Source organism: Chlorocebus sabaeus, chromosome 9 (genome assembly GCF_047675955.1).
Source record: "Chlorocebus sabaeus isolate Y175 chromosome 9, mChlSab1.0.hap1, whole genome shotgun sequence".
Taxonomy (NCBI): domain Eukaryota; kingdom Metazoa; phylum Chordata; class Mammalia; order Primates; family Cercopithecidae; genus Chlorocebus; species Chlorocebus sabaeus.
The window spans coordinates 98,784,646-98,805,142 of NC_132912.1; the positions used below are offsets into that span (position 1 = coordinate 98,784,646).

Sequence of the window (20,497 nt, forward strand, 5' to 3'; positions counted from 1 at the left end):
CAGGTTAGGCTGGGATCTGCCAACTTCAGCTTCTGAGTTTCTCTTTTCTTGCCTTTGGTTCCTGCGGGCCTGCTCTTCTGGGTATAAGCATCGTCTATGGATAGGGTACGGCTCATATATATGTCTGCGATAATCTTCAAATGGATGAAGATGCCACCCAGAATCACGTAACATGTATTTATCACTTTGTAGTAGTTCTTTATCATTATGTATCTTTTTGGACAAAGGATTCAAAGTAAAAGGGGTGAAGTTTTTAAAATATTTACGCTTTACTATTAAGAGATTGATCTACAGTCTCAGAAAAGTGGGCAGTCTCACTGTCCTAGGGTTACCATCCACCTCTTTTGTGATAATCCACCAGAGGTTAAAATATAATTGATTAGGTTTCTTCTAATCACATTTCAGCCCCCATATCACCTCAATTGACGTCGGAGTGTTCTCACAGTTGTGCAGTTTCCTGATTTACGAGCACAGATGGTTAATTACATCCACCATGGGTTTGACAAGCAAGGTTACTAAAAGTAATCTTAAATCGCTTCATTCAAAGCTCTTGGGAATCCCTACAGCAATGAAAATAAGGAGGGGGAAGAGATTAATTAGATTTCTAGAAGAAAGGCGGAGTTTGAGGTGGAACTTAAAAAGAGAGAATTTCATAGGAAAAAAAAAAACCGCTTCAGGGGCTGCAGAAATAGCTAAAGCACATTTAGAGGGCCTGATGATCCACGGAGCAGCCCCTGGGATGGAAGGGGCTGGTGCAACGTGAAGTAAGGCAAACCGAATCCATGCTGTGAAGTCTTTTAAACGCCAAACGGAGGCGTCGGAACTTTGCTCCGCGGGCACCGAGGAGCCATCGAAGGTTCTCAGCAGGTGAGTGGCCTAACTAGATTGGTCACTGCAGTGATCCACGTTACAATTTCTCCGGCACTCTGCCGACCCCAGCCAGCGATCAGGCCAGCTTCGCAGTAGGTGGCGGCTGCGCGCCCCGGCAACCGAAGCGCCAGGCCCCGCCGCGCCGTCCGCGATGCTCACCCAGCCCAGGCGGGAGCCGCCGCGAGCCGCCTGGCTCTGCACCTGGACCCGGCCCGGCCGCCGATTGGACGGCTCGGGGCGACCCCGCTGTATCGCGAGACGAGATTGGCAGCGGCGGGGCCTCAAGTGCCCCCGCGCTGGCTTTGTACGCGGAGCCGCCTGCCGGTCCTTTAACAATGGGCGGCGCGAGCGTCCAGGCGCTGGGCCCGAGCTGAGGCCGGCGCTTAGCGGCCGACTGTCCGCAACATGAGCGGGGCCGGCGTCCCCCGCACGCCGGCGGGGCTGGGGCTGTAAGGGCCGCGGTTCCGGGTAAGGGAGCCAGCGTGGGGCCGGGCGGCTTGGCAGGCCTGGGGTAGGCGCGAGGCAGCGGACCCTCCCGGGGTGAGGCGCAGAGCCTGGCTGGCCCGGCCTTTTGTTCCCCTTTCTGAGGCCGCGCGGAACGTGCGTTTCTCGGGGGTCCCGGGAAGAAGCAGGCCCCCGACGTCTACGCGGAGACCCCCGGACAGGCAGACGGTCACCCTCGGACTTTTCCATGGGAGCGCTTCCCCTCAGCGGGGCTATGACCGTGTCACCTCTCCCCGCTGCTCAGGACGGGCGGGAGGGCTCCAGCCCCGGACGCAGGGATCCCCAGCCGGGCCTCCCCCAGCTCTTCCCGAGCTCGCACCTGGCTCCGCGCTTTGGCACCTCAGGGCCCGAGTGGATCTCCTTTTGCCCGACACGCAGTCGGGCAGGGAGTCTCAGAGTCCTTCGGCTCTTCCTGAGGGGCAGACCCGGCCTCGCGTGTGGCGTTGGGGGAAACGACTCGGGTCGGGCTGTGTTGAGGACGAGTCAGGTGAAGATGAGCAGCCACACCGGGTGGCCTGAGGTCACACCCCCCGGGGAGGGGGCTCAGAGGGTCGCGGGGGAGCCGGCAGTGACCGCGCCTGGGGTGTGTCTTACAGACTCGAGTTGCCGCGTCGGGTTGGGCGCGCCGCCGGGTCCCATGGAGCTGGAGGGGCAGTGGTGGCGAGGACAGCTGGCCGCCGACATTCACCAAGCGCTTCGCTACAAGGTAACTCCGAGGCCGGGCCTGCTTCTCCTGTGTCTCGCGCCAGTTGTTCTGAATCTCAGCTCTCTAGAAGGTCTGGTCAGGTTCTTTACTCACTTATCTTCTGGGCCAGAAAAGACGAGTTTGCTCATTTGCTCAAGGTTAATTAACTTCTTGGCTCCTTCTCTGGGATGTATCAGAAGAACCTGCAACTTGAATGGGGAGGGAGATTGTGGTTGGGCCAGGGAAGGTGGAAAGGGACGTTCTGATATCCAGGTGGATCATGAATTTGATCTTGTATTTTAAAAGATACATATACTGAATTTTTGTTGGGCAGAACAGCCCTCTTTGTTCGAGAGTTGCCGTTGCATGCAGCCAGTTTAAGTCGCTTTTGTACATAAATTCCTCAACCTTTCCGCTCCCTTACTGTAAGACTTGGGACAAGTTAAATTTCTGTTTCTTGATTTCGTCATCTGTAGAATGAGGAATAATACGAGTGTGCTTTATGATTCTGGCGATTGTGAAACTAAAATTAGTACTGTACATGTGCTTAGAAACTGCTCTTGGTAAATAGTAAGCACAAAGTGATAACTTCTTATCGCTTACCCCTCAGGATTTGGGCTGTTCAAAAGCCCTAAAGTGGAGGGAGTTGGCCGCCCCTTCCTGCTGATATCAAAGTCAGAAAGTAGACCTAATATACTTAATAGATATTGGTAAAAAAATACTTTTCCAACACAAAGCAGAGTCTGTATATTGTTGCTATTAAGTAACGATTTTATTCTGCATGTGGCAAGGCACATTAGGCAGATTAATGAGACATTTCTGCCTCTTTGATGACCAAAAGAGAGACCAGATCCAAAATGATCTCTAACTTAACTCAGTTTCACCTTGGATAAAGAAAGCCATTTGTTAAATGTAGAAAATTGAGAAAGAAGCAAAATAGCTGACTCTTTCAACAAAAAGGATTCTGAATCTTGGGGTTGAGATCCTGGAATAACGAACTTTTTATCTTGAGTTTCTGACCAGGTCAAGTAGATTGGAAAACCTAATTCTGACTTAAATTGTTACCCTTTTCTAGGCCTGAGATTTCTAAATGCTAATTCCTAATTCTGACATTCAGTTTCTAAGATTCACTAAAATACAGTTCAGCCCCCTAGGAGATGGTTTGTACCGCATAAAAATTCTAACTAGTGGCATCTCTGGAGTCTTATGAAAGAGTTACAGGTTCTTTACTTGGAAAATTGTCCAGATACGCTTTTGATCTTTTCTTCTTTGGCAGATGTCATCTTTCAACGTGCAATGTTTTCTTTTTTAAAAAAATTAATAGAGTTGTACATATTTTGAAAAGTGTTTTAAGTGTCAGTCTCTTTATCCCTCTGGTATGTGGTGAAATTAGTTGATATTAAGAGTACTTTTTTTTTGAGTTGGAGTTTCACCTGACCTCAGGTGATCCACCTGCCTGGGCCTCCTAAAGTGCTGGGATTACAGGCATAAGCCACTGCACCCAGCCAAGAATACATTTTTTAATTGGCATGACACTTAAAAGGTTTTTCTTGGTGATTTCTGTAGTTTTCAATCATTTTATGTGTGTATCATTTTAATTCATGAATGATTATCTGAATTAATTTTGTCAGTTGAGGTTGGACATGGGTTTTTTTTTGTTTTTGTTTGTTTTTTCTAGATTTAGATTTGTTGAAGGCTTTTGTGAATTAGTTTCTGGAGCATCCAAGGCATAAGACCCAACCCTACACTCAAGTTGCTTATGACCTATCAGAGGACAAGGTACCACAGGGTCTGAAGGAATGCCACTGGAAGTTTTCTTGGGCCACCTATGGCCTACTGCCCTGGGTTGTCTTTATGTTTAAGCATTATGCAAACCGTGGTTCTTACTGGCAACACTTTATAAATAATTTATATTAATCAGTAAAACTTAAACTTGTGGAACTGGAGAGACCACTGTTTGTAATACACTGAAGGAAACTTAAAATGGACTTTTCTCCTAGAAAAGATGTGATAATTCCAGGCTATTAATTGGTGATTCAGTCGGATAGTCATCTGTTTTTCTTCAACATGTTGATTATTTATGACATACATGATATTATGCCAGGTGTTAGAGCAATAACAGCGAACAAGACATGATCCTTGCCTTCATAGTCTAATCTTATCTATAATTTAGAGCATCCACATTTAGGTCTTCCTTTGGGCAGTTGCCATTGAGATACTGCGGAAGGTGTTCTATGTTTAGACCCAAGGTTTGTGGAGAAATATTTAGTGTGACTAGCACTGTGTTTACTAGGGAAGAGTGAAAATGACAATAAATGGAAATCATGCCAACTATCCACTCCCTCAAAAAAAACCCCTACAAAGCAGCTGTCACCTTACACCCTTTTGTCTTCTTTCTTCTCATCATTTTGCTGTGTATAGTTAGTGTGATAGGCTGTTTGAGAAAGTGTTTTTAGGAACCTTAATGACAAATGGGAACAATTCTAGCTTTGTGAGAAACACTAAGAAAGTGAAGTCCATCAGTGTTTTCCAGGGAGTCTTTAAGACCATGTTCAGGCCACTTTTTGGGAAAAACCTGATCTGGTGTTGCCTTTTTTCCCAACTCCCTAATCCCTGAGTTAAGTTAGATTTTCTTCCTAAGTGTTGCCATAATAACCTGTGATGACTGTATCGTGTGATAATCTATGTATTTTATTCACCTGCTAGAGATAGGCTTAAGACTGTTTTTCCAGCTTTTATGCCTGGGTTAGTATAGTGTCTGCTACGTGGGAGATGCTCAATAAATGTCACATGATAGCAGCAAAGGTAAAGTTGCCACTCACTTACACCATCGTAAAGATCCGAAGAAACAGTTAAGGAGAAAAAAATCCTAGGAGCTGCATGAGAAATCGGCATCTTTATGTGAAAAAAAAAATTTTTTTTGGCCAAGTATGGTGGCTCACACCTGTAATCTCAACACTTTGGGAGGCCAAAGCAGGTGGATCACTTGAGTCTGTGAGCTCGAGACCAGCCTGGATAACATAGCGAGACCCTGTTTCTACTGAAAGTAACTGGGCATGACAATGAGTGCCTGTAGTCCCAGCTACCCCAGAGGTTGAGGTGGTTGGATAGCTTGAGCCTGGGAGGTGGAGGGTGCAGTGAGCCAAGATAGTGCCACTGTACTCCAGCCAGGGCTACAGAAGGAGACCGTGTCTCAAAAAACAACCATAATTGATGTATTCTTTGGCTATACTACTAAATTACATTGACTGTTTATCCATTTATCTTAGATAATATTAATTTAGGTGAATATATAACTTCCCTTTTTCATTTATTGTAAAATGTATCATCATAAAACTCTTTTTCCCCAAACTTTTAAGTTCAGGGGTACGTGTGCAGGATGTGCAGGTTTGTTACATAGGTAAACGTTTGCCATGATGGTTTACTGCACAGATCATCCCATCACCTAGGTATTAATCCTAGCATATACTATTCTTCCTGATCCTCTTCCTCCTCCCACCCCAACCCTCCGACAGGCCCCAGTGTGTGGTGTTCCCCCAACATGTGTCCATGGGTTCTCATCATTTAGCTCCCACTTATAAGTGAGAACATGTGGTGTTTGGTTTCCTTTTCCTGCATTAGTTTGCTACGGATAATGGCCTCCAGCTCCATCCATATCTCTGCAAAGGATGTGATCTTGTTCCTTTTTATGTTGCACAGTATTCCATGGTCTATATGTACCCCATTTTCTTTATCCAGTCTGTCATTGATGGGCATTTAGGTTGATTCCATGTCTTTGCTGTTGTGAATAGTGAAAGTGCTTCAGTGAACATACACGTGCATGTGTCTTTATAGTAGAATGATTTATATTCCTTTGGTTATATACCGAGTAATGGGGTTGCTAGGTAAAAGGGTATTTCTGCCTCTAGGTCTTTGAGGAATCACCACACTGTCTTCCACAATGGTTGAACTAATTTACACTCCCACCAACAGTAAAAGCGTTCCTTTTTCTCCACAACCTTGCCAGCACCTGTCATAACATAAAACTTACCATTCTAACCATTTTTAACTGTACAGTTCAGTGACATTAGGTACATTTGTATTGTCACCACTATCTATCTTTAGAACTTTTTCATTTTCCCAAACTGAAACTCCATACCCATTGAACGATTACTCCCCAGTTTCCTACCCTCTAGCTTTTGATAACCACTGTTCTACTTTCTGTCCCTATAAATAGGACTATTCTAAGTAACTCATTAAGTGGAATCACACAATAAATGTTCTTTTGTGACTTTTTTCATTTAGCATACTGTCTCCAAGGTTCATCCATGTAGCATATTATCAGAATTTTCTAAGTCTGAATAATATTCCATGTATATACCACATTTTGTTTATCCATTCATCTGCTGGTGGGCATTTGCATTGTTTCCACCTTTTGGTTATTGTGAATAATACTGTTTTGAACATGTGTGTACAAATCTCTCTTCAAGTCCCTGCTTTCAGTTCTTTTGAGTATGTACCTAAAAGTGGAATTGCTGGATCATGTGGTAACTCTGTTTAATTTATTGAGGGATTGCCATACTGTTAACTGGAACAACTGCATCATTTTACATTCCCACCAGTAATGCACAAGGATTCCAATTTCTCCACATTAAAGCTAACACTTGTGATTTTCTGGTTTTGTTTTTTTGTTTGTTTTTGATAATAGCAATCCAACTAGGTGTGAAGTGCTGTTAGTGGTTTTGATTTGCATTTCTTAATAATTAGTGATGCTGAACAAACATCTTTTTCATGTTTCATGATATTTGTTGGGCATTTGTATGTATCTTCTTTGGAGAAATGTCTATTCAAGTCCTTTGCCCATTTTTATAATCAGGTTTTTTTGTTGTCCAGTTGTATAAGTTATATAATCTAGATATTTACCCCTTATCAGATATGATTATAAATATTTTCATCCATTCTGCGGGTTGCCCTTTTACTCTGTTGATAGCATCTTTTGTTAAATACAAGTTTTTAATTTTGTTAAAGTCCCCTTTCTCTTTTCTTTTTCTTTTTTCTTTTTTTTGCAGGGCATGGGGAGTTCTGCTTTTGGTGTCATATCCCTGTTTCTTCTTCTATTGTGATACCTGTTGGGTTTAGTATCAGTATTATGCTGATCTTATAAAATGAATTTGGAAGCTTTTCATCTTTCTCTATGCTCTGGAAATATTTTAATAGTATATAATTTTTCCAATTTTTAAAAAACAAGTTGATATAGTCCTGAGATTGAACAGTGATTTTAGGTGTATGAGAGGATGATGGGAAAGGACAGATCATAAAACTGTTAAAAGGGAAACAAAATTAGAAGATACTAGTGTATAGGTACTGGTTTCTACACTAATGCAAGTATTATACTGCATGCAGCATTTCCACTTATCTATTACCTTTTAACCAAAAGTTTTGAGCATCTTGGAGAGGTGTAGGGGGGTGTGTGTGTTATGTGGTTGGTTTTTTGTCAGGGATGTTTTTCTGAAAACACCTGGTAGGGAAAATAGGATTCCCTTATTAAAAATCTTTGTAAGATGAATCCATTCTAGAAAGCAAGAAACAAGAACATCTATAATTGTTCACATCAGAGGTGGTTAAGAATAAGGAGAAAATTTTGGTTTTAAGTGTCATTCATTATCCTTCCACTTAACTTTTCATTTTTGTATTCCAGTCAAGAAAAGTATGTTTTAGGCACTTGTAATACTAATATATTGGAAAAACAATGTTAAGTCATTGCATTGTGGGGTAAGTCTACAGATAGGTCAGACTAAATGTTGTTCCTTTTGACTTAGGAGCTGAAGTTGCCCTCCTATAAAGGCCAGTCCCCTCAATTAAGTCTCAGACGGTATTTTGCTGACTTGATTGCCATTGTGAGCAATCGCTTCACGCTCTGCCCTTCTGCCCGCCATCTTGCTGTCTATTTACTGGACCTGTTTATGGACCGCTATGACATCTCTATCCAGCAGCTGCATTTAGTTGCGCTTTCCTGCCTGCTTCTAGCAAGTAAGTATGAATCTGATTTACATGACTGGAAATTTCTGATGTTTATATAATAAAATAAATTTATGTAGAACTCAGTGAAATATCATCAAATCCCATTCATTCCAGTTCACTAGTATCAGGAAGCTTAAAAGTGCTTCTCAGTGCAATAATTCTTAACCAGACATTGAAAAATGGCTTTGGAACCTGTTAAAAACATGTGCCTAAGCCGTACATCCTCGGCCACTCCAGATCTACTAAGACAAAATCTACATAATAGGTACTGGGTATTTTTTAACTTTTTGAAAAAGTTCCAAAGGTGATTTTGCTTTACCTTTCCAATTGAGAACCATTGTCTTAAAACAGTGGTTCTAAACCAGAAGCAGTTTTGTCCCACAGGGAACACTTGGCAATGTGTACAGACGTTTTGGTTGTCACATCTGGTGATAGAGTGGGAGATGCTTTTTTAGTATCTAGTACATAGAGGTCCCCATAACAAAATTCTCTGTCCCAAAACATCAATGGAGTTAAAGTTGAGAAACTGTCTTAAAAGTACCATACTCTTGTATTAAAATACTTTCTACTGACTACATAATGAGTTGGCTTAATGAACTAAAAGTTAATGTGCAACTACTACAAATGTGAAAACTTTTGCTTATGCATTAGACCAACTATGTAGTAGGCTCCAAGATACAATCTGATACTACCGTATTTGTTACTCAGTACAGAAAATACTGGTGGACCTTTTGGCCTCTCTTTCTCTTTACATCTTCCTGTATCTCATTTCATTGCTTGTTGGTACTCTCACTGAAGATAGGGCACGTAAAGGAATTGAAATTGTGTTTGTTTCTTTTAATAATGTGGAAGATTGTATTTGATATGGAAGTTGAATCAGTAATATAGTTTCTATATTCATGTCATTACAGTAGAAATGTATAGTATGTAGATGTATTGATAACCTTCACTTTTAACTCCCACTTGAGGGATAAAGATTGTATTTGATATTGAAGTTAAATCAGTAATGTAGTTTCTGTATTATCCATGTCATTACAATAGAATCTTAAAGTAGTACGTAGATATACTGATAACCTTCACCTCTCCCACTTGAGGTTTTGGGGTCAAATATGGCTGGGATGAAATAAGGAACATTCCCCCTATATCCATGCCACTAAAGTTCTTGAGCACTTCTGTGCTTGGCTGCTTACAAACCTGAAACCAAATGTAGTCCTGTATAATATCATTTCTGGTACTAATCTCTTCTCAGATTTTATTTTCCGACCTTTGTTCTTTCTTTGATCTGATGACCTCAACTACTTATTTTATCCCCTGGAATGTCCTTTTGTAAGTTATTTCGGATCCATTGTAGAACCAGGCTGAATGTAAATAAAACACAGCTGCAGCATGACTTCCCACTGCCTGTATGTTAAGGTGGAAACTGCTTAATGTAGTGTTTAGAATCTTTCATCTGGACCCAGCCATCTTTCCAGTCTCATCCCCATGCACATTGAGCAAAATTCTTAGAATACCATTTACTTCCTGAATATCTACATTTCCCCTTTAATCTATTGTTCTCTAAAATTCAGACACTTCACTCATCCCTCACCTCTCACCCCCCACCCCCCACCCAGGAGCCAGAGAGGTAATGCTTGTATATTTATAATTAACCTTTAATTTAGCCTCTAATTAAAGTTTCATGCTCATAAGTAACCATGTGTGTAATACTGTATGTGTTTAATCACTGGCTGTGAAGCCCTTTGGGGTTTAATAGTTTGTATAAGATTGGAAAAGCTCACACTTGACAGTTTAGATGTGAGTCCACAAATAAAATGGCTTTTTGTTATTGTACAGAATGTTTATTATAGAATCAGTTTATAGTAGAGTGTCATTGGAAATCAGACATGCAAGTTAGAGTATTTTAAAAGCTTGGTATCATTAATGGAAAGTAACTGTGTGACCATCACTGTCATTTTAACACTACCATGTCCCACCTGTAATTCTTAAAGTGTAGTGTGGGCCAAGTGGGAGGGTCATCTTTGTGTACCATCTTAGGTTGGTTGGAATTGAGTTTTCAATTGTTGTTATTTTTAAATTATATATTTCTATTAGTTTAAGGTCATGAACAATTTATTTTATTGAACTATTTGGATTAATATCAGTGGTAAGATGTAGTTATTTGTGACTTTCCAGTAATTAGGCATTAGGATCTGTATTTGCTAGGGTTCAAATATGAGTTATCACCTATTACTGAAAGAACTGGATACCTCCCTCCTTTTTCTGCTGATGACTCCTAATTTCCCTTTCCTTGAGGAAAGAATTGCTTTTACATTCTTCCTTTTGCACTGGAGAGTAGGAATGTATGTGAGAATTCTTAAGGAGTTCTGTTCCTCGCAAGTAGCAAGTTGTTCAAAAGAGTTTGAGCTATCAGTTCTATACCAGGGTCGGGAATTGAAGAGGTTCGCCCTTAGCAGGCAGCAGTCTCTCTACTGTTGCCCCCCAACCCTAGTCTATAACTTTACAGCAGAAGAGCTTAGGATTCTTATAAACTGATAACCTGTTTTCAGTGTCTGATTCCTGTTTTAAATTTGTGGAGTTCATTGTAATGGGAAGCTGTAGGTGGTTTGGCCAAAGATGGAGCATACTTTGTAAGTTCTAGAAGCAAATGCTTATGTCTATACTATTAGAAGAAAGAGCCTACAGATTATCTCTGATTGGAGAGCTACGTGTAGTGTTTTCGAGCAATAACCATAGTGATGTATTCCCTGGGTTGGAATCTCATCAGCAATGTGAATTTCAACAACCCTTGAATCTCAGGTTATTTCTTTATAAGATGGAAATAAAGACACCTTACAGAGTTGTTCTGAGGATCAAGTGGGGGTAATATGTTTAAAAGCATGTAGGAAATGGAAACATTAAAAGATTAGCATGGTAATTATTAATTCCCCCATAAGTTGCTCTGTTACCTTTAGCCTGCCTCCTTTACCCTAAAGGTTTTGGCCTATTTCAAACCGGACTCTAATTTGTCCAGGGAAATTCTGCTATTCCAACTCTTTCACATGTATGCCCTGGCTTCCCTTGGCTTCTGTGACCAACATTACATTTATGGAGCATGTGGAAGTAATCTTGGAGATAAGATTTCTCATAATTTGCTCAAGATCTTACATAACTAAGAAATGATCTTGGAGTCAAGACGAAGTGAAAAGTGAGACAGAGGCTTTTAGTAGTAACAATTTGTAACAAATACTTGTTTCCCCTTGCCAACCAATACTGGGTTAGCAAAGCTTTTTACTGATCTGTGAAAATTTGTATCTCACAGCTGGTTTAATTTACATTTTACATTTACATTTAAAATAATTAATTAAATTTTACATTTAAATTAATTACAATTTTTAATGAGCTTAGAATTTTTTTTTCTATGAATTACCTTTTTCTTTGCCCACTTTTATATTAGATTCATCTTATAAATTTGTGATAATTCTTAGTATATGTTAGGGATGACTTTTTCTCCTCTTACTTAGTAATAAAACAATAGAATGTGGATTGGCAGAGCACTCGGTGACATCTGATCCGTGCCCTATTCAGTATATAAATCTCTACCACATACCTACTATTCACTGCTGGCTTTGAAAATGTGTTGGTTTCCATGGCTGATATGTACATATCCTATAAAGGAAAGACAACCCAGTGTTTTTGTTTCTATGGCCTCTAATTCTTTATTTTCTGGGAAGCAGATATGAATTTCCTGTGCCCTTATTTCCTGTTTGGGGCCTTTATCAATATACTCACATGGCTTCTGGTATTTCCTTTCAATTGAAGAAACTGATCTTTGTGATCTGTGTGTGGTAATGTGGATAAGTAAACTTAAAATGAACATACGCATAGAAGTCAGCACAACAAAAACTATAGATATGAATGCAGGTACTCATTGACATTATCACACTTTTTGAAATATTTTAATATCCATGTATCTGAATATTTATTACTATACATAATGGAAAAGTTCCAAAAAATTTGAACCCTGAATTAAAACTTCAAGTATGGTTATTTATTCAGAATGCAGATTATTCTTAACTTAGCAAGATCAATATGCAAAGTCCTTCACACTTGTAGTAGCCAAATATTTTATAAATGCAAACATCTCATAGATGCTTAATAATATAGAAATCTGTCAGTTCTGGTCTAGAAGTGCAAATTTGGGAATTCAGACATAAATTTTCCTTTTGGCTTCCATTTTTGGTTTGATTGAACTTATCTGACCTTAAATGGATTGGCCAACCTCACTACCTTGGTTTTTGAGCAGTGAAATTGGTCATATGCAATTTTTTTCCCAGTGTTGAAGATTTCAAAGAGATAATATGAAACATTCTTACTCCTTCAATTATGATGTATTAATTTCTTCAAAGGAACTTTAAGCATAATATAAATAAACTCATTAATTTCTACAGTATTCCTTTGAAGTATTCTGTCAGTATTGCTGTTGCTACACAAATGGCAGGGTGCTTGAAAGCTATAATGATTCATCCAGAGACACTGAACCAAATTTCTAGGTCATTCTCCTTCTGAAGAATTTCACTTTATACTAAGAACATTGGTTTCCTCTTCTTTTTTCAGGCAATATGCTGGATAACTGTGTCATACAGACCACTTTAGTGCTTTCAACTTTAAGCATTTGCTATTGGCAAAACTTGTTAAATTGATCTTTATGTGATTTTAATTAGGAAAGGCTATCTAGATTCTTAAGGTTTGAATTACTTAAGTTTGGGATCAACTTTTACCTGTAGCAATATTTAGAGTGGTTTAGATATAAGGAAGTTCACCTCTCTGCCATCACTCCTGCTTCTTTGGGCTTAGATTCTTCACAACACATGAGCTTAGAATCTCCTGGCATAGGAGAAAAACGCCTTTTATACCAGTTCCGCTCCCTAAGCAAAGATCAAGGCAGTCAGCAGCATCTTTCCCCCAGCTCCAAAGCAAACCAACATGAGCAAATCCCCACTGGCTCTAGCACCACTGCCTGTACACTGAGCATCTGGGCTGAGTGTAGCAACTTTAACGTGGTGCAAACCCATCCCCTGTAGAAGAGAATCATCACAGAGGAACTCTTCTGGTTTCTCCTGGTTTGGCATTCTTTCTGGTTCTTCTCCCAAAAAACGTTTTTAAAGAATAAAATTATAAAATTTCCAAGGAAATGAAAATATATTGAAATATATCAAAATATTAAAATAATTTTTATATAGTAATATGTGTTGCTATAGTAACATTCAAATGATTTTGAACAAGTATGGGTGTAAAATCTATTGTGAGAAATCTATAATAATCATAGTATAATATGATGGTTTTAAACCTTAAATCTAAAATAGAACGCAATAGTAGGAGCTTTAGTTATAATTTCCTTTCTTTTGTGGACCACCATGGAACAAAGACCCAAAGAGGCTTGATGACAACTCTGGTTCTGTTGCTGCATCTGGAAAATCATAATAGTACTTAATAGTTTATAAATGTTCTCCAGCCATCAGTTCTAGAAATACTTTCTAAAATGAAGGCTTTATATATAGAGACAGTAAAATGCTTGTTTGGAAAGTAAAGTGTAAGATGGTAAATAATCGATAGAAACATTCTGGGGCTGGAAAGAGAATCTTTATTCTTCAGCTGTGCATAGTTGAAACCTTATAGATAGGTATTTCCAGAAAAGAAATTAATCCCTTTGAATAATGTTCAGCCTTATTGTCTTTACTATTCTGCTTTCAGTAAGGGAATTTAAAAGCAGATATAAACTATCTCCCCCATGCCCCTTTTTTCTTCAACAGACTAGATTTTTGTTTTGAATTCAGAAGAAGTGGGGAATGGGGTTTTTTATGGAATGATAGTGCTTGTGTTAAATGTTCACCCAATTTCTCCCTCCAGTCTCTCTCTCTCTCTCTCTGGAATTGAGATTATGTTGATGCCAAGATGAAACAATTGGAGCTTAACTATGTTTTATTTCAAATAAAACTATGACATTAAATTGTTAAAACTATCTTCTACTCTAAAATCAAATAATTCATTTTGCTAGCCACCACCCACTGTAAAAAAAAATTTCCTGAAAATATTCAGCTGATGAGATTGAGTTATTTTTTTCACTGGCACATGACTATTTCCATTCTATACTAGAACACAGAACAAAATGTTTACGTATTTCAAGCATTTTTTTTTTCCAGGGGATTGGGGAAAGGTTGGGGATGGTGGCACTGGGAAAGAAAACACAGGTTCTGGCACAATTGTATCTGTGTAAGGTAAACTACATCTTTGGATCTAAATCCTGGCAATAAGACAGCAAATCCCATTTTACTGACTAGACCTGTAATGATCACTTGCCTAACATTTTCTCTCCCCTCCCATCCCCTTTTCTTATAAGGTAAATTTGAAGAAAAAGAAGATAGTGTGCCTAAGCTGGAGCAGCTCAACAGCCTGGGTTGTATGACTAATATGAATCTAGTATTAACAAAACAAAATTTGCTACATATGGAACTATTATTATTAGAAACCTTTCAGTGGAACCTCTGCCTTCCAACAGCCGCCCATTTCATTGAGTATTATCTCTCTGAAGCAGTACACGAAACAGATCTTCATGACGGCTGGCCAATGATTTGCTTGGAAAAGACTAAACTCTACATGGCCAAATATGCAGATTACTTCCTGGAAGTGTCTTTGCAAGGTGGGTTGTTGTGAATACCAGTAAGTGACTTGTGCACTTGTGACTCGTGTATTCTGTTCCTTAAGTTCATTTTTGGTGTCTCCACAGATTATGCCTTTCTAAATTATGCACCTTCTTTAGTAGCTGCTGCATGTGTGGCTTCTTCGAGGATTATACTTCGTCTTTCTCCAACGTGGCCTACAAGACTGCATCGTCTTACTGCCTACTCTTGGGATTTCTTAATACAGTGTATTGAACGACTATTGATGTAAGCCTTTTTATTCTTGTGTTTGTACTTTCTCATTAACAGTTTTTTTCATGCATGAGGTGCCCTGAAAACAACTTCTGAAAGGCACAGAGTTTCTAGGTTATTTGATTTTAGCAGCAATTACTTGCTGCCATGAGCAAGTCCATGTATGAGCAGAACTCTGGGGAAGGAGAGTCCCTTTTGGCCATTAACCAGTTAGAAGGTGTCATTGCTAGAATGATTCTGGGCACATGATAAGGAAAGGAGCTGCTTTTTGGTGTCTGTAAGTCAGTAACTCTGAGATCAGTCCAGGCCAGCCTTGCCCCATTCTTAACATCTTTGAATTTTGGGGGCCACCAGGATGTTACCAAAGTGGCAGCCACACTTACGTGCTTATTGTGGACACATCTCCCAAACTGGAAATAATCCTCAAAGCTACCAGGAAGGTTCACATCAAGGGAAATAGCTTTAGAAGGACACAAGCAGGGTCTCACTGTTGTTGGAATTATGGTGCAGTGACTGCTACCTGGGTAGTGGTGGCAAGTGGTGGAAGAAGCTGTTGGGGAGTTGGGGATGGGGCCTGACTTTCTTGCAAATTCTTCTCAAGTAATATTTTTAATAGTTTCCTTTCTCTCCATGTTTCAGCGCTCACGATAATGACGTGAAAGAAGCAAACAAACAGAGAGGGCAAGCAGGACCTCAGTCAGCGCAACTAAGTGTGTTCCAGACAGCCTCCCAGCCCTCACGGCCAGTTCACTTTCAGCAACCTCAGTATCTCCATCAGACACATCAGACCTCACTGCAGTATCGTCATCCTACGTCAGAACAACCAAGCTGTCAGCAGATTGTATCGACCACACACACCTCATCTTACACACTACAGACATGTCCTGCTGGCTTCCAAACTAGTGTTCAGGGCCTTGGGCACATGCAGACTGGTGTTGGGATGTCACTGGCAATACCAGTAGAAGTTAAGCCCTGTCTGAGTGTTTCTTATAACCGGAGTTATCAGATAAATGAACATTACCCTTGTATTACTCCATGTTTTGAAAGGTGATTTATGTGTGAAGCTGATAACTGACCCAGACTGCTTTGTGACATGAAGCTATGGGTAAGCGTTTTGTAAACTTCTGTTCAAAAGGAAAGGGATCTAAGTGACATCAGAACTCTTCAGGTGCCAGCACCAGGAAGACTGAATATCCCTTTTAATGTACCATGAATCCTGGGAGGACTAAGCAAATTAACAGTATGTCAAATTCTGTTACAACAAATCCTTGTATGACAAAAATGTTCAAGTCCTGGCTGATGGTCCAAATATTTCAAAAATAATACAACAAAATTTGGACAGACTCCAATTTGCCATTTTGAGAACTGACCTGTGGTAGCATCTGGGCCTAATGTTGGCTTCTAAGTCAAAGACTAAATGTTTATCTTATCTATGGACTTGCCAAACAGTCTTTTATGAAGGAAAGTTACAGTATTAATTTTTGAAAAGGTTTTTTTATTCTGCAATTTTTTATTTTTGTTCTACACATGAATTTTTGACTAAGTTTAAACTTACGAATTGTTATGCTATACCAATCTGTGCAGTGAAAAAATTTTTTTAGATGATTCTATATAACTTCCTTTCATAAATAGTATAGGTATCTGGATTAATATACTAAAATTAAGGGTAAAAAAGATCTTGTTTTTTAAATCATGGTCATAATTTTTCTTTTTTTCCCTAAGTGATCAACCTCAAATTTTTAGAATTAAAATAGATTTAACTCAGGGAATCTGTACTACTTGGAAACACTTAACTGTAATGCAACATGCCTTGGGAATGTTATAGTGTGAACTACCTTTATAACATAGGTTAAAATACTCTTGCTAGGGTGTGTTTTCAAATGAGAACGTAATATTATAGCTCAGAATGAAGTGGTAGTTCCTGTGATTCATAATACATATGTAGGTTTTGCATTTCTCAGTGCAATCTGTGATTTATACTCAGAATCGACATTCTTAAAAAGTTATTTCAAGGGATGGCATAACTCTTAAGAGGTCAGTGCTAGAATAAAGTCCTATAGGTTTATTTTGGAAGGGACTGTGGCCAGGGTAGTTCTCAGGTTGTGCTAGAGCAGCACTTTGTTATGTGGAAGACAGGTTTTTAAAGCAACCTTTGAATCCAGCTCTAGTCCGTCTAAGCAGGCAAAGGTAACTGATGACTAACTTTCAGTAGCTACTTTAATTAGATTGACCCTACAACTGCCCTGGGACATTTCACTGTACTGGTATTAACTGCAAACAGCAATAATTGTCATTACAGCAAGGGCAGTTTGGGGGTAAAGAATTTTGGAAGAATAACCTTAAAAAGTCATTGTAATAACTGATAAACTGTATACATTGTGCTCTTTTCTGTGGGAGAAGAAAGATTTGGTGGAGGGAAGCTTTCTGGTTTAAAAATTAGTAAGATGTGTCTTTTTGTGTTTCTTTTTAAGATAGCACTTGAATAGAAGGGAATCTGCGTGGCAGATATGTGACTGCCACAATATGCATTGAAGACAAACTTACTATAAAGATGTTGTGGGTATGCAGCAGGAGTCTCAGTAATCAAGCCAATGGCCTTTGTCAGGAAGGGAAGGGGCTCAACACAGTGATGGACTGATCCAGATGGCTCCCGGGGATGAATGTGGGTGGGCAGCTTCTGCCAGCATGAATGCTTAGAGAAAAATCCTTTCCTTAAAAAGAAAATAACTTTTATATTTAGAGTACATAGGGCATGATGTGGATTTATTAGTCTGGTAGATAAAATGAAAACCACTCAGGTAAGAACACTCACTCATGGCAGTTTTTAAGCATGAAAATTGTTTTGTGAAAGTATCATCACTTTTCCTTTTTAAAGAAGGCTGCTAATTGGATTTTGGTAGTTCTTACCTCAAGAAAACTTGAATTGTTTGGGGGGAAAGTAGGCTCAAAAGAGAATATATCTTTCACATTCACATTCAGAACCCAGCAACCTGGAGTCCAATTTTCAGTATTTTAACTACCTCAATAATGCTATGAATGTAAGATATTGGGATAGAGATCCCAACTTGAAACAACAGCCAGTGCCTGTGGAAACTTAATGTCTTGTCAAATACTTTTATTGATTGGTTTATATGCCGTACTTGTTATAGAAGAATATGCCTTTTAAAAAAGCTTATTAATAACACTTTCCCAATTTATATTTTAAAAAGCTAAAGAACACTGGATTAATAATCTTTTGGGAGGGTAGAATAAAATAATTGATTACTATTGCTGCATACCCGGGGTGGGATGGGGTGGTTGGAGAACCAGAACTATTTTTAAAACATTAGGTTTCAATATAAATACAACTCACAACTGCTAGCTTTGGGGGGTGGGGGAGCATTGTGTGGGTTTTGTTTTGTTTAATTTATTGATTAGTCTTCAAAGTAGGCTTTTTTTTTTTTTGAGATTACTGGACCATCATTAAATGTGTACTGTGAAGAGATTAATATGTATGAAGGGCTTCACCAAAGTCCACTAAATAAACACTACTCAAGTACAGACTGCAAACCAAAATGTATCTGTGTTATGACATTAATTGCAAATAGCAAGTATGGTGCTAAAGTCTACACCAATGGAATTAGATGAGTGCTATGCACTTAATTTTAAAATAAAACTAGTTTTCAGTAAAATGGCTTTGGTATTTTTGTTTCAAATACAAACTTGTATGTTTGCAGCTCTAGTGAAGCATCTCATGTAATTCAGACTTGGAATCATGATTATATTTACTAAAAGCCATCAAGATGTAGAATATAGCCATTAGTGGCATAAAACATCTGTTCATTATGTATTCCATACTGAGCATTAAAGCTCACAAAAGTATATTGGACACCATTGTTGCCTTTTGAGCTTAAAATCAGTTGTTAGTATGTTAGCATCTACAGATTCTAATGTATTCAACAATCATGCAAGCATCAGAAAATCTGAAGTTTGATCTCAAAAGTAGGGACACAGAAAATGGTTAAAGCTGTGAGAAGGAACATAGAGTCTACAGTGAGTGCGAATGGTCTGTTTACCTGAGTATAAATATCATTTGCTATTTAATTCAACTCAAATCTTAGCAGATGGAATTTGTTTTGAAAAGTAAAGTTTAATAGGTTTATACAAGTGGGTGAGGAATTTACATGCCTTTTTAAAAAGCATTTTTGAAATCAGTCTCAAAAGTATTGTATCGTCACTTGTTCTGGCACAGTGCCAGGGTTTAGCAGCTCTCAAGAGTTAATATACCACGTTCTTTAGAGCTTTTATTATTATTATTATTATTATTATACTTTAAGTTCTAGGGTACATGTGCATAACGTGCAGGTTTGTTACATATGTATACTTGTGCCATGTTGGTGTGCTGCACCCATCAACTCGTCAGTACCCATCAACTCGCCAGAACAAGCATTCCAAACCAGGCCAGGTAGCTTTGCCTTGAGGCAATCTGAGCCCCATGTGACAAGTTTATAACCAACAACTGCCTGTCAGGCACATGGTAAAAGCCTCCCTAGCCTCAAGCAGCTTACATCTATGATAAATATGACTAGCACACTTGAAGCAATTAGGCTAGTAGAGGCCTGCGCGGTGACTCATGCCTGTAATCCCAGCATTTTGGGCAGCTGAGGCCAGCGAATCACTTGAGGCCAGGAGTTTGAAGCCAGTCTGGGCAACATGGTGAAACCCTGTCTCTACTAAAAATACAAAAACAAGCTGGGTGTGGTGGCACGTGCCTGTAGTCCCAGTTACTCGGGAGGCTGAGGCACAAGAATCACTTGAACTCAGGTGGAGGCTGCAATGAGCTGAGATCACACCACTGCACTCCAGCCTGGGCAACAGAGCTCGACTCTGCCACTGAAAATTAGGCTGGCGCAGTCTGGAACTCGGTTTAATATCGTGTTGGTTTAGGAATCACTCAACATTCATTTTTCAATCCCTTAGATTTTAAAAAAGTAACAAGTATAGTCAGTTGACAGCATAAAGACCAGGCTCAGGGGTCATATGGGAAGGACACCTGCTGTCCTATCCTTGCCTGACTATCACTCTGTCTTTCCTCCCATAACACCCTCTGCCTCCCAGGTAAGCATCACCACCCTGAATTTAGTTCTTGAAATCAAGTCCATAAAGCCTTGACATGGTATGCAATTTATATGTAAATGATTTCCCCTGTTCTTAAAGTTTTGTCAGTTACTCAAAGGGACCTGTAGTTAAAAATGGTAACAGTCATTATCTTGTATCCATTTACTTGCTAGTTTCTCCCTACTAGAACCTTGTGTTAGGCCGGTCTTGCATTACTATAAATAAATACTCAAGACTGGGTAATATAAAGAAGAGAGATTTAACTGGCTCATGCTTCTGTAGGCTGTACAGGGAGCATGGAGCTGGCATCTGCTTGGCCTCTGGGAGGCCTCAAGAAACTTATTCATGGCAGAAGGGTAAGCAGCAGCAGGAATCTCACATGGTGGGAGCAAATGCGGGTAGGCGAAGGTGCCACACACTTTAACCAGCTCTC

The 20,497-nt window shown here is 39.6% G+C and overlaps 1 protein-coding gene across 4 annotated transcripts; it reads left to right on the forward strand.

Annotated features, from left to right (window-relative positions):
- Nucleotides 1-1,229: 1,229 nt before the first annotated feature.
- CCNJ (cyclin J) lies at nt 1,230-18,638 on the forward strand. 4 transcript variants are annotated; one of them, XM_007963688.3, is made up of 6 exons: nt 1,230-1,338; nt 1,971-2,080; nt 7,858-8,068; nt 14,436-14,735; nt 14,823-14,982; nt 15,607-18,638. In XM_007963688.3, the coding sequence occupies exons 2-6, from the start codon at nt 2,012-2,014 to the stop codon at nt 16,016-16,018; spliced, it is 1,152 nt and encodes a 383-aa protein (XP_007961879.1). In that variant the 5' UTR covers nt 1,230-1,338; nt 1,971-2,011; the 3' UTR covers nt 16,019-18,638. The 4 variants fall into 4 exon arrangements, with proteins under 4 accessions (XP_007961879.1, XP_007961881.1, XP_007961882.1 ...); XM_007963690.3 differs by having other exon boundaries at nt 14,856-14,982; XM_007963691.3 differs by having other exon boundaries at nt 14,859-14,982.
- Nucleotides 18,639-20,497: the final 1,859 nt, after the last annotated feature.

What these genes read in the sequence shown, in the direction of transcription:
- CCNJ (XM_007963688.3), top strand. Translation starts at nt 2,012, where the DNA reads ATGGAGCTGGAGGGGCAGTGGTGGCGAGGACAGCTGGCCGCCGACATT. An exon ending in CCTGGAAGTGTCTTTGCAAG is followed by an intron (nt 14,736 to 14,822) that starts GTGGGTTGTTGT and finishes GTGTCTCCACAG; the next exon opens with ATTATGCCTTTCTAAATTAT. An exon ending in TGTATTGAACGACTATTGAT is followed by an intron (nt 14,983 to 15,606) that starts GTAAGCCTTTTT and finishes TCCATGTTTCAG; the next exon opens with CGCTCACGATAATGACGTGA.